Source organism: Thermobia domestica, chromosome 13 (assembly GCF_964235325.1).
Source record: "Thermobia domestica chromosome 13, izTheDome1.hap1.1, whole genome shotgun sequence".
NCBI classification, from domain to species: domain Eukaryota; kingdom Metazoa; phylum Arthropoda; class Insecta; order Zygentoma; family Lepismatidae; genus Thermobia; species Thermobia domestica.
In genome coordinates this window covers 26,674,512-26,689,004 of record NC_137466.1, presented here as the reverse complement: position 1 = coordinate 26,689,004, position 14,493 = coordinate 26,674,512, and the positions used below count along the sequence as shown (strand labels likewise).

At 38.4% G+C, this 14,493-nt stretch overlaps 1 protein-coding gene across 1 annotated transcript; it reads left to right on the top strand.

Annotated features, from left to right (window-relative positions):
• Nucleotides 1–12,153: 12,153 nt before the first annotated feature.
• Nucleotides 12,154–12,954, top strand: LOC145667533 (uncharacterized). The gene has a single exon (XM_081735007.1). It carries the CDS (start codon nucleotides 12,154–12,156, stop codon nucleotides 12,952–12,954), a length of 801 nt encoding a protein of 266 aa, XP_081591133.1.
• The last annotated feature ends 1,539 nt before the right edge of the window (nucleotides 12,955–14,493 follow it).

The following is a 14,493-nucleotide window of genomic DNA, read 5'->3' as shown; positions in this document are numbered from 1 at the left end:
GTCAACTATCTCTGAAGAAAGATTGACAGGATTGTGTATGATGAGTTTCCATCGAGAACTTATAAATAAAAATAAAACACAATTCATATCAGACGTGTTGGATGCTTTTGCGAAAGAACCAAGGCGTATGCAATTCTTGTTCAAGAAGTAGACCTATATGACACGTAATAATGCTTAACTATATGTAGAGATTTTTTTATGTGCACTTTCCTTTATATTGTGTGTTCGCTTTTTTTATAAATATAATTTGATTGTTCTGCGTTTTGTAAAGTGGTTACGGAAGAAAGAAAGATTTTGTGCATTTTGTGTGAACTTTGTGAAACAGGACAAGGAATTATTTCTACCTGGTGACTTAGTTATTTCCAAACACGAAGATGACGACGATTTTATCCTATAAAATCTGCTCTTTTCCTGTTTGGTAAGTAAAACCGTAATATTTTCGTAAATACATTTTTGCATGTGTTATTTTTTAATTTCTATTTATGTGAAATGATTAGGCTCTGATTTTCACGCACAAAAAATATTTTCTTGTATTTATAGAAATCCCGAGAGCAGTCTCGGTGCTGTATGATTTCGGAAAGGACTGATAAATAAACATCAAGAAACACGGTACTGTTATAAAGTTTTCTCTTTTTGGGTTGGTTTATTCTGATTTGTCTCCACTAGAAATGAACGAAACGTGATCACTCTCTGAACTGTCGTCTTCCCGATCACGAATTGTGCAAGTAAGATCTCTAGTTGACTTGCTACATCCTCGTGTTTGTGGTGACTTGCCTTGAAAAGTGTTGTCCTCTTGAGCGAAGGTTTCTTTGCCTTTCCCTTTGAGCTCGCCACAGATTGAAGTAGATCATGGTTCTATGGAGAAGATGTTATGACAAAGGATGACTTTTCCTTCTGAAACAATATGTATGATGGATTTAATAACAGGCTGCAATCTTTCATTGACAATAAGGGATGTCTTGTAAAAGAAATGAGGGGTCTCCTTCGGATATGGCAAGGGGTCCGACTTTTGGAAAATTGTTGTTTGCATTTCACTCGTCCTCTGACCAGTTTCAACTGTATGTGCCACCGAAAAAACAGCACAGTTAGAAAGAATAATACTTCCTAAAGATTAAACTGTACAAAGTCTGTCCACTAACCTCCTAAAACTTTCCCAAATGACAGGTTTTTGCACAGACGTCAAAACTTCTCTCCACACCAAAACAAAGAATGCCTCAATTTTGTGGGTATTAATTGCTGTTTGGTGCGCCATCCTTCGCAACACAACGATTACGTCTTTGTCTTTTCGTTCATATCCATTTCACCAGGCAGAGCCACTTTTCTTGCGAAATAAATGAGGGATCCGATTTAGGGGACGGGTCGGATTATGGTGACTTTCCTCTATATAGTCTAAATAATAGGTATAATACAAGTTTACCATTAATCTACTGAAACTAGGGATATTTAACAACCTTCACTGACTGAGTATACAATCCCGTATACAATATCGCAATACTTGAATTTTTAAAGTCGCCAGTGTATATACGGAATACAAGTTTGAAACTTATTTAAGTATTTAATAGCTTGAACAGTTAAATAATGTTAATTTGAAGCTCCATATACAATTATACTCAGTTTCAACGCTTATTAACAAAATAGTGGAACAAAACCCAAATTCAGTACAAACATGACTTCCTCTGATTTCTGATGTTACTATACCTATAATATTATACTCCACAATAATAATCCTTTATATATAAACTCCTACTTCAATTCGCGAGAAATTATTTGGTAATTTAATGGAATCTAAACGGACGTGACCCAGGTCGCACTTCGGACCACCACACGCGGTCAGTTTTGGAATAAACCATAGATTATCGCAAAATTTAAATCAAATATTCTAAATCGAAGATAACGGTTAAACAAGTTGAAAATATTTAAAGAATAAAATCACATTGTCGCAAGAAAAGCACTGACCTACAAACGTAGTCAAAATGAACACGCGCACAAAAACCGTAATTTCATTGAGTTGACTCTATCTAATTTCGGAGATTAACCAAAGAATTTTTGAGGAAACAATCAGACGACATAAAATTAACAAGAACAAAAGGAAAATAGACTCTAGAAGACAACTACTATTTGTTACCTTACTGTTTCTGCACTACCCACTCAGGTCAAACAAGTCAATACTACCTCCGACTATGAAAGCTCTTTTCAACAGGAACCCAAATTCTCCGAAGTGATACATATGCCGTAGCAAACTTTGAAAATAAAATCCACCAAACAGAAAAAGAATATCGAGACAAAATCATACGTGTTAAACGTAATCGTGAACAAAGACCAAGTAAACGTGCGTAATTTTCCTTTTACCAGTTGCCTACTTCCCGGACTGGAATCCTCGACTGAATTAACGCTCGGCCTCAGTTCAACATGCTACGAAGAAAGGAACACCGTTGTAAATCCAACTGCTGGCTCAAGGAAAATATCGCCAGATCTTGACAATTCTTTTATCTCTCAATCTTTATGTACCTAATACGATAATCTTAATCCGGGATGATTCCATACCGGGATCAAGTATCTGGGGAAACCTACATATCGTCTGTAAGTTCTTAAAATGAGAAGTACGAAACCGATTTCAAATCACGAGTAAACCAGGGATGAATTCAGGGTGTAGCCCGGGGGGAATCTCCCCCCCGAAAAAAATTATTCTTCCCCGGAGAAACTCCCAACATTTCAGTCACAAAATGTAGAAATTACTTCACCCAATTATTTGCTTCTCTTTCCGTGCACGTGCAGACGAAATCCGATCTCTCAATATACATACACCATAAATGACGCGGATCCATTCTATATAAATATTAAACATACAACATCTAAGATAGAATACCAAATAATCAATAAAACCGTATTTCTTAACGCTATGACCCAGTTTGGCAGAACATGAAATTGTCAACTGTTGAAGAAAGGTTTGTATTTTAGTAGGTATTATACTCTCGCCCTATATTATGTGTATATTAGTAAGTATCACTAGCACAGATTGGGATAGGGAAGATCTTTCGATCATTCCATATTATCTCTGGTGTCAGTAGACTTCAGTTCTAGAAAATGTACAATTCTTGCATTATTTGAAATAGAGCGCCTAAACCCCATTTCTCGCATCGGAATTAAAAGACGTAAATGTGTTTGACGATTGTTAAAGTAAACACACCTTTCTTTAACTAAAAATAAGTCAGTTAAAGGGTGGGGTTCAGAGGGATAAGGAAGGAACAGTTATCCCTCCTGGGTTAGATATTTATATAGAATTTATCAATATAATAGTAGTATATAAGTGAAAGATTGCTATTGAAGGTAACGAAGATCCTGCTCATTGCCGTGCCATGGGGGTGGGGCAAGCGGGGCGACGGCCCCGGGCGCCGAAGTAAGGGGCGCAAAATTCGGGAGGGAAAAGGAAAAGAAGGAAAGAAAAAGAGAGGAATGAAACACATGTGCACATGTGGGCATGTGCACATATGTAAAATGAAAGGAAAAAGTAATAAAAAGCGCTCAAAATCAAGGAAGAGCAGGGTTTACTTTTTAAAATTTTCTCACCTTTCGCGGCTGATCTGTCGACCTCACTCATATGTACGGTGCCGTCGTATACTCTCGCCCCAAGCACTGATTTTCCACGACAGGGCACTAATCTACTGGAGATTTCTTAAACTAAATTATTGATGTGTATGCAGTGAAGAAACCAAGGCTAATGTGCTTTATTTAGAATCAGAAGTGTGAGAAAGAATGATATTCCTATGTGTGTTTGTTTTAGGCCGAAAAATATTTGAGTTAATTTAAATCTTTTAAAAACTTCTACATTAGCAACAAACAGTAACTACTGAATATAGGATATAATATCAAAAATAGCTACTGTAAATAGCAGTTAAAGTTTAGTCTAAAATATTTTTGCCAATCTTTATTTAATGTTGTAGATAAAATTGAACGATTATTTAATGCAGACGTTGTTATAATCTCACATTAAATATTTATCAGCAATTAGTCTCAATATTAGGTAAGATGTGCATGTGAATGGAATTGTTAAATATGCTGCTTTCTTGCAAAAATACAAAAAAACAACCCTCTCCCCCGAGGAGTTCACATTCCCCCCGGGTGAAAATGTCTGAATTCAACACTGGAGTAAACCCGCATCGTGAACCTATAAAGGGCCAGTTTGTTGGTGGTGTTTGTGACCCTATGAATGGTGTATTCAGTAGAAGTAAAATTGAATATTACGATGCATCAGGCGTAAGAACTTGAGAACATGTTCCTTATTGCTTGAACTTAACTTGGATAAAGGTTTGATAGTATTACTTTGAATCCAGACGTACCCATTTGGCCAGTGTTGCCAACGAATTGTAAATACAATGTGGCAGATAATTTCTGTACCACTGGATGTATATATACGAAACATGACATAAACATCATTCGTCGGCAACACTGCGGACGTATTCCTCCGCCAAACATCCCGGTTTGTCAGTGATGCCAACCAATTGTAAAACGAGAAGTTGTAAAACAGGTTTCGTACAATGAGGCGTTTCTACACCAAACTTGGCAAAAACGTCACGTGATACTATACCAAAAATATCTTCACTGTGTCCATCTCCCAACCATTCTACGTTGTTAGTGTTGCAAACTAAGTGTAAACATCACAATGTTGCAAATGGCGTAGGCGCCATTGAACGAATAAATAACAAATGTGACAGAAACAGCGTTGGACAATGGAACACATAATGTGAGTCTCCTCGTCTCCCAAGCGCCACAGTTGGGCACTGTTGCCAATCAATGCGAACATTCAAGATTTTCGCATGAAGTCTACAGCATTGGCGGACGTGATTAGACTGTGACCCATACTAGGTTTGGAGTATGTTAGTGTGAACCCACAAGTACCCATGTTGTCAGTGTTTCAACGATTCTAAAATACATTTTATCGAAGGGTTGCCATGTTAAAATGTGTGAGGCCCATATATATCATACTCGTTCATGCTAATTACACAGCATGGTAATGAACTTTCCATGTGTTTCAGCCCTCTTCCCAATGTTGTTTTTAATGAACAAGTTAGTGTTAGAAACAGAAAGACTGGAGGAAGTGACTACACAGGATGAAACTTGTGTCCATACAATGTTCTTCACCGGACTAGCTGCATTTTGACTTCGAAAGATCCTTTGTTGGAAAGCCAAAACACATATCCTTGGCTGACGTGAACGTGAAGTTCGCAGATAGATAGATGTATCCTGGTTTCATGAACGCGTACTGGAAGAGAGGATGGAATCTTTCGGCCTGCAGCTGGTTCCTAGTCACTGCCACGAAAGCAAGTCGGCTCGTCGTGTCTTTGAAGAACCCATGATTACCGATATATTCATGGGCTTTTCGCACCACGTATTTTATCTGCAGTATGACCTGCACATTCAAAGGTTGAATTAAACCTGTTGTTCCAAGAATAGATTTGGTCTCCAAATCAGGCCATTGTCGTACATTGAAGAGCGCTTCATGATTGATGCCTCGTCTTTGATCACTAGTAAATACATTCCCGTTTCGGCCACCAACACTTCCAAATATTCTTCAAAGAGGTCAGAGACATCTAACCGTCGAGTTACCGCGCATGAAGAGTCCTGGACACCAGGGTAGTTTGGCAGTTACAAGAGGTCCGACTTCTTTGGGTGCACTGACAGCCTGGTTTGGAGAAGCTTTTAACTGTTTGGCTGGTATTTTGTTGAGGACTTCATAATTGGTCCAACTAACCTGGCTACAGCACTTACTGGTTGTTGGAATGTGAACATATGTTTCGTCTTATTAATCCATTGTTCTCGGGATTGGTGCCAGAGTGAATGTTGCTGTGCTGAGCTTTCGTTACCACACATCGGTAACATTTTCACAGCTATGGATTGGAGAGTGCTGGTCGTACGATTTATTTTGTAGTCTTACGGAATTGCTGTATTTCCATTGGTTGTTGTTATTGGCCAATAACGTGCTCTGATGTTACCTGTAGAAACTGTTCTCTGATTGACTGTTGGTTCTTTTCGTACTGAGAAGCTGAAGCCAGATGTCAGGTAGATGATATCCTTCAGGTAGATTCCAGCCATTTCGTAGAATTACTACACAGCATCAAGATGAACCCAGAAGAGATACTCGTCAGCTTTGATGTGATTTCTTTCTTCACGAGGGCATCACTAAAAGATTCTATTAAACTCCTGGAATCGCACTTCAATAAGGATATAGTACATCTCTTCAGGCACACTCTAACGTCTACCTACTTCAGTTACCACAGCAATTTCTATGAACAAAGCGATAGAGTGGCAATGGATTCTCCTCTCTCTCCAGTAATAGCAAACTTCTACATGGAGCATTTTGAATACCAAGCACTGGAAGCGGCAACATATAAACCTAAGGTATTTTACAGATATGTAACGATACTTTCGTCATATGGCTCCATGGCAGACATAAACTCGACGAATTGTTACAACATCTGAATTCTATACACCGCAACATTCAGTTCATAATGAAAACAGAAACAAAAGGAAGACTCCCGTTCCTGGACGTACTCGTATACAAGAAAAAAGATGGAAGTTTAGGCTTCTCAATCTACAGGAAACACACGCACACTGATCTCTACCCCCATGGTACCCGTTTTTGTCATCCTGCACAGAAGATGGGGCTGTTAAATACTCTAACACACAGACCCCTTCAAATAGCAGATACAGATAATATAAGCATAGAACTCTCTCACCTGGAAACGGTATTCAAGTTCAACGTATATTCGTCGAAACAGATCAAGACAGCCATAAGAAAATACAGTAACGGAAATTACGCCACAAAAGAGGACAATACGGCAGATAAGGAAGTATTGCACTTATTCCATACGTGGGAAAAAAAACTCCAATCTACTAGCAAGACGTGAAGAAATTCAACATCAAGACGGTACACTGCCCTCCACCGAAGATCAAGAGTTTACTACCACTCCCAAAAGACACCGGATGGGATTAAAGACACCGGACATTTATAGGATCACATGTGAATTTAACGTTACTTACATAAGCGAAATGGGAAGGAATATTGAAGAGAGAATGAAAGAACACCAGCGACACACCAGACTGAAACAACCGGAAAAGTCTGCATACAATACAATCATACGGCTATGTGGGACCAAATTGAAGTTCTAAACACAAGTTCTGTGAAAGGAAAATACATGAAACTCTATTCTTTCATACATGCAAGCTCTCCATCAACAGAGACGAAAGTTATCATCTACCTGACATCTGGCTTCACTTTCTCAGTACGAAAAGAAACAACAACCAATCAGAGAACAGTTTCCACCAGCAACATCAGAGCATGCTATTGGCTAATAACAACAACCAATAAAAACACATCAATTCCTTAAGACTACAATATAAATTGAACGACCAGCACACTCCAACCCATAGCTGTAAAGATGTTACCGCTGTATGGTAACGAAAACTCAGAACAGGAACGTTCACTCTGACAGCAATACCGAGAACATTGGATTAATAGTAGACGCCAGTGAAACTTCAAGATCAAGTGTTTCGTCTTATCTTCAGATCTGATCTGGTAGTACACGTCTTTCAGTCCTCATAGAGTCAAAGTTTGTTGCGTAATACATTATATATTTAAATCCACTCTGATCAATGTTAGTAACTTGCTCCATTGTATACTTCTTAGTCGGCGTATGGTTCGTATATCTCGAACGAAACCATCCGCTTCCACCAACTGATCAACCTGTTTTACACAGTAGCCATTGCTACGAATTTGGTGATTTTCCGTCGCCAGGTTTAATTCCTTCTTGATTCGGAAAATCCATTTTCGAGAAGCCATAAATCCAGCAATTCCAAGATCGGTTGCTCGATTCCGTGCATATATCCCAAGTTTCTCTTCAGTAATCCGGTGATACTTGGGAGGAACACGTTTAGACAAACCCTAAGATTTACAAATTCGCGAATAGTGCTCAACGTGAGGTTCTTCCATCCGGGTTCAATTGCCGCCTCATGTGCTGATATCCTTGGCAATAACTGTAGCTCTTACTCTTCTAGATGCTGATTAAGCCCGTTTGGTTCTTGGTGCACTGTCATAGGCATCAACTTATGCAACGATCTTGGCAGGCTTCCACAATCGCCACGCTGCAGTTTCTTACGAGACAGTGAATGTCTCCTCTTTGTCCACATCGGCGTCTGACTCTTCACCAAGAGCAAGCGGTTTACGTGACAAGATATCTATCGGTTCTTCGTTCTGGTCGACGAAGAGACTGTCTTCCGTCCGGATGGTAACCTCTTCAAATTACGTTTCGCAATCATTTTTTTCATGATGATATGTATCCTCTGTGCAATTGTTTCCTAAATTGCTCTGGGTGTGACTGTCGCATCAGGGACAGGTTGGAGCTCAAGCAGGAATTTCATGACCAACTGACGTTGCCAAGACGAAAGCCCAATGTACGTTGGAAATGCGCGCTTTCAGAATTAGCAGGAATTCTTGAAAATCATGTAGAACAGCAACACGAGTTTCACCCTATCTAACTGCCTATGAAACGAAAATGTCAAACACAAGGCGCTTAAGTACCTTTACGTCTGACAAAAGTTTGTAATGCGCATGGTCAAGGACACCTCAAATTGTGAAAGCACTTGGATTCAATAATAATCGTCTGCTGCATGGAAGGCGCCTGGAGGAAATCATTTTCATAATTGTTTATTTGTTCTACTATCTATTGACCCACCTTGCTGATTACCTACACTCACAATTTTCTGCTGATTGTATGGTGGAATATGTTGTCAACACTGTTGGGCCCTGGATCCGTATGGTCCAATCCTAGCATGTGCCATATTACATAATTTGGTATGATGAACAAACTCTAAAGACAAATCGTGGTTTCTCCACAATTACTTTTTATATGGCACAATGGAGCTCCTATGACCAGAAGCATGCATGATTCATCCAACTCTTTCTTTCTATATGAGCTTCTAACTTGTGCTGCTCGTTGTTGCGTGGTAAACAGTCATGTCCCAAGATATATATATATATATATATATATATATATATATATTCAACCACATGTTCATATCATTAGACAATATAAAAATATCACCAAGCTACTATTTGAAGAATTTCTATTTTGAATACGTTAGCAATACTGACAGACAGGGGTGATTGGGGAATTGCAACAACAACAGTATGTTTGCTGTTGTGTCGAATGATGTTAATGCCAAATTTTGTCTCTATGCATGCAGTGGTCACGCAACCTTTATAGAAAATGTATTTTAGAATGTTTAGGAACACTGACAAACGGGTACTTGTGGGTTCACACTAACATACTACAAACCTAGTATGGATCATAGTCTAATTATGTCCACCAATGCTGTAGACTTCATACGAAAATCTTGAATGTTCGCATTCGTTGATAACACTGTCAAACTGTGGTGCTTGGGAGACGAGGAAACTCACACTGTGTTTTCCATTGTTCAATGCTGCTTCTATCATGTTTGTTATATATTCATTCAATGGCGCTCAATATTGTGATGTTTACACTTAGTTTGCAACACTGACAACTTAAAATGGTTGGTAGACGGTCACACTCAACGTCTTTTTGCTACTGTAACATGTGATGTTTCTGCCAAGCTAGGGGTATAAACATACTCATTCAACGGAACCTGTTTTACAACTTCTTGTTTTTACAATTAGATGGCAACACTGACAAATCGGAGTCCATGGGAGAGGGATACGTCCGCAGTATACTTTCTGTAGTGGAGAATGATGTTTATGTCACGTTTCATAAATATACATCAAGTGGTACAGAAATCATCTACCACGTTGCATTTACAATTCTTTGCCAACACTGACCAAATGGGTATGTTTGGGTTCAAAGTGACGTTATCAGACCTCTGAACGAGTCATGTTCTAGCAAAATGAACATGAAATATTTAAGTTTTACGTCCCACGCTAATTCCAGCAAGACTAAAGGAGACAGTGATGATGAGAAATGAATGAAATGGTTGAATGAAGAAAGTGGGAGGAAACGGGAGAACCCCGAGAAAAGCCACACACACGGTGTTTGTCCACCACAAAGTTCACTTTCCGGGGGCTGGAATCGAACCCGGGACCCGAAGCACCAAGGAAGAACTCCGAGAAAACCCACGAGCGCGGTGTTTGTCCACCACAAACACCACACAGCGCGAGTTGGAATCGAACCAGCGACCGTTGGAGGTGAACGCTCCACCACTGAGCCACCGCGCCCCCCACATTCTAGCAATGAGTCAAAGAAGAACATGATGGTCTCATGCACTTACCCGTGATGCATCGTAATATTCAATTTTACCTCTCTTGAATATACCATACATAGAGTTACAAACATCAACAAACTGGCCCCTTACAGGGTCAGATTACGGATTTACCGGTGATTTGAAAAAGGTTTCGTACTTTTCATTTTAAGAGATTTCAGATGATATATAGGTTTCCCCAGATAGTTGATCCCGATATGGAATCGTCCCTAGTAATTTAATTGTCAACGTATTATTCAAAATAATGCTCTTAAATTAAATCTTAATACTTGGCATATGTTGTTTTTAAGGACAAGATAATTATTTGGTAACATACCACTCTCATTCTTCTCAATTTTTTTAACGATGTTTCTTATCTTTCTCTCCTTTCAATTAGCTTTTCTTCCTGATATTTGAGCAGCAAGTAGACTGTTACACAGTGGCGTATTTAAGGGGAGCTTCCGGGCTTAAGCCCCCTGAGACATTATTTACTATTTTAAAGTAATTGAAATATGTTGCAGAATTTTCACATTTCCAGGAATAAAGTTAGCAAAGCCTCTCCCGAAACAAAGTCATAAATACGCCACGGCTGGTAAATGACATATTAAACATTTAGTTCTGAGTTTCAGCAAAAAAGTTAGTGTATAACTATGGTTATACTGTAAATTTTCGCCTTTATTATAAAGCTTTTCTGTCTCGCCTTTTATTGCAAGGTTCCACAGGGTATGCCAATCTTTTAGACTGATAATCTTGAAATCCTCGATATTATATATATTGAAAATTAAGCATTGTCTGTACACGAATAACAATTGTCTTGTTTCAGGAAGGTGAAAATGTTTGAGAAAGAATTGTTATTTGCACTTGTAATCGTTTCTGTGGAGACTTTATCTACAAGCAGCAAAGAACTCGTGTGAATTTGAAGATCTGTTACATTCAGTACTTAGAAATAATTTTCAAGACAATAAATGCATAGTGATAGCCGACTCTGTAAATACATATGATGATATCAAAATTGTTCACCCAGATATACCTGTATCTTATGTAGAACTTTATCGAGAGTCACATCAACTTGCAGAATATATATTTTTGAAAGCTATGAATCAAGGATGCGTTACATTTATTCTTGGAAGCAAAAATATATCGGAAACATTTTTACTAATTTATAATGCTACGAAACAGACATATTTTAGAAGAAATAGGAAGTTCGTCGTTCTTTCACGAAACAAACTAGATCCCGGCTTATCAATATTTCAAAAATCATTCATGAAGTTATTTCTTCATACTTATATTGTCATGTCTTCTATAAAAGTTAATGAGCCCCAAGAATGTTATTTTGATGTTCTTACTAACGCTCTTGGTGACAATATGGAAACAAAAGTCCTGAAAAACATTTCAGTCACAACTAAAGATAAGATTGAACTTGGAATGTATCTCAATCGAGATAAATTAATGAATCTGGGAGGTATATAATTGAATCTTATCATCGTACAGCCCTTTCACGAATGTGCTCGCCAATGGGTCCTACGAAGAAGCAGACTACAGAATGGCAAGTGAATTTGCCAAAAAGTACAATTTTACTTGGAATGTGCATGTCGAACCCCTGATATTTGGTACTCCGGAAGATAATACTACTTCTATGACATTTTTTTTTTTTTTTTTGGAAAAATTCCCGGTCTTTATATGAATAAATTAGTAAACGACCATTTTGATATTAGTAATCCGTACTCCCAAACCCAATTAACATTTTTAACCCCGAAACCTAAGCGTGTTGAAATTTTATGGCAAATGTTCGCACCTTTCCATTTATGTTTATGGTTAGGCATATTAATATTTGTACTTTGCACTTCATTGCTTTTCTATTTCTGTGCCACTTATTATGACTGCCTCATGAAAGTGCCGAAACATAAATATAGCAATTATTCGTATGCCTTATTGCAATCTATCCGAATAATTCTAGGATCAGGGGTGCCGGATGGAAATCGGGATATAATAAAGCATCTGATAGTATGGACAAGTTTTGTGACTATTCTTCTTATTACAGCATATACATGCAATTTAGTAACGTTTTTGACATGCCCATCCTACGAGAGTCCCATTAATACGGTAAAACAATTTGTAGAATCCAATTTCAAATGGGGAACAACTGATGTAACGTTTATCGGTTTGTTTGCAGAGTATTCTGATCCTGATATTCAGGAGATCAACGAGCGATATACGTTATTTAACAAACTTACGAATTTGAACAAATTGGCCAAAGGACGTAAGATATGTGTCTCTGCAGAACGAACCTTATCAGGAAAGATTGTGGGTTTAAATTTCTTGGAATCTGATACATTAAAGGAACTACAGCTGATGAAGGAGAGTGTTATGAAAACTTACCTAGTTTATGGGTTCAAGAAAGGATCACCACTTGTACAAAAGTACAATCAATTCATTCGCATAATTCGTGATTCAGGAATTATTACTCACTGGGAAGATGAGATTGAGAATTACTTTAGAAGAAAGGAATTCAGGTTTCCATTATCATATGTTGAAGTCGAAGAATCCCTGCGTCCCCTAAGAATGTCAGATGTAGATGGCGCTTTCGTAATTCTTGTGATAGGTTTTGCAATTTCAGGTACTGCTTTGCTGTACAAATTTCTGATATTTAGTAAAGGAACAAAATTGTTCAAATTTAATAATAATTGAATTTTGTTGCTCAGAGTTACAGAAGAGACAGTAAATAAATGTAGTTTATATGAATATGAAACATGAAAGTGCTGCCCCTTTTAAAGTAAACATCTATAACTAACATCTGAAAATGATACCTATACGAGGCGTGCCATAAAACTACTACTTTTTTTAAAAAAAAATACTAAAACAATTTTGTTGAAACGAAATATATTTTTTACATGAAAGAGAACACTTTAAACTATTTTTCGCCATAGTTTCCACAAATGTTCAAACAATTATCATAGCGGGTGACAAATTTGTGCAACAATTCCTCAAAGAAACATCCATCCACTGAAGAAACGAGCTACGTCTTTTGCTTCGTCGTAACTTTCAAAGGGCTTACCACCGAGCTCGCACTTCAGGTGTAGAAACAAGTGAAAATCAGACGGCGCCAAGTCGGGGCTGTTGGTTAAACTGCTCCCAACCAAACTGTCTGATTAATGTTTGTGTGGTACCAGCAGTATGAGAACGAGTATTGTCATGGAGTAACACAAATCCATTACTGAGCATTCATTTCCCTTTGTTTTGCAATGCACGTCAAAGTTTTCTCAGTCTCACAGTATCGTTTCGCATTGATGGTTTCATTTCTGGGCATGAAGTCAACCAGCAAAACCCGTTTCCTGTCCCAAAACAATGTGCACATGAATTTTTGTGCTGATATTGTCGTTTTGAACTTTTACTTTATGGGAGATCCTGTGTTCCGCCACTCCATTGAATGTTGTTTCGGTTCTGGGATGACATTGAGAACCCACGCTTCGTCACCAGTTACGATTTGGTCTAAAAAGTCCTCCTCTTCCTCGCTGTAACGGGTAAGGAATGTGAAAGCACTGCCAAATCGTTTGGTTTTGTGAACGTCTATGAGCATTTGCGGAACCCAGTGGGGATAAATTGAGTGGTCGGTAACGATCTCATGCAAAACAGTTCTCAAAACGTGTGGAAACTCATGAGAAAGCATTCTCATTTTGCACCGTCTATTCTCACAAAGTTCCTCATCCACTTTCCTCACGAACTCATCAGTCACAACAGAAGAACGTCCACTTCGTCGGTCGTCTGGACATTTGTCTGAGCTTCATTGAACCGCCTGACCCCTTTCGCGCCATTCCATCACTCATTGCAATTTCACCGTAAGTCTCCACAATTTGAAGAAGATGCGTTCAAACACCGAACCAACATAACGAATCTCACAGTCGGCTGGTTCAGCAATTGTTTTAAGCGTTGTAAACGATCACAGGACACAAAACACTTTCGACAACTCTACAACACTGGTGTCAGTGAAGAGGTAATGAACCAGTGAAACTAGCGTGGAGTCGACACTAACGCTGCGGTGGCGTTCAAACGAAATGATGCGTAGTTGCCGGAAATGTTTCATTGAGGAAGCGTTGGACAAGTTGATCACCCGCTATGACAAGTGTTTGAACATTGGTGGAGACTATGTCAAAAAATAGCTTAAGGTCTTTCACCTAAAATATATTTGGCTTGAACAAAGTTCTTTTAATGTTTTTTTTTTTCGAAACA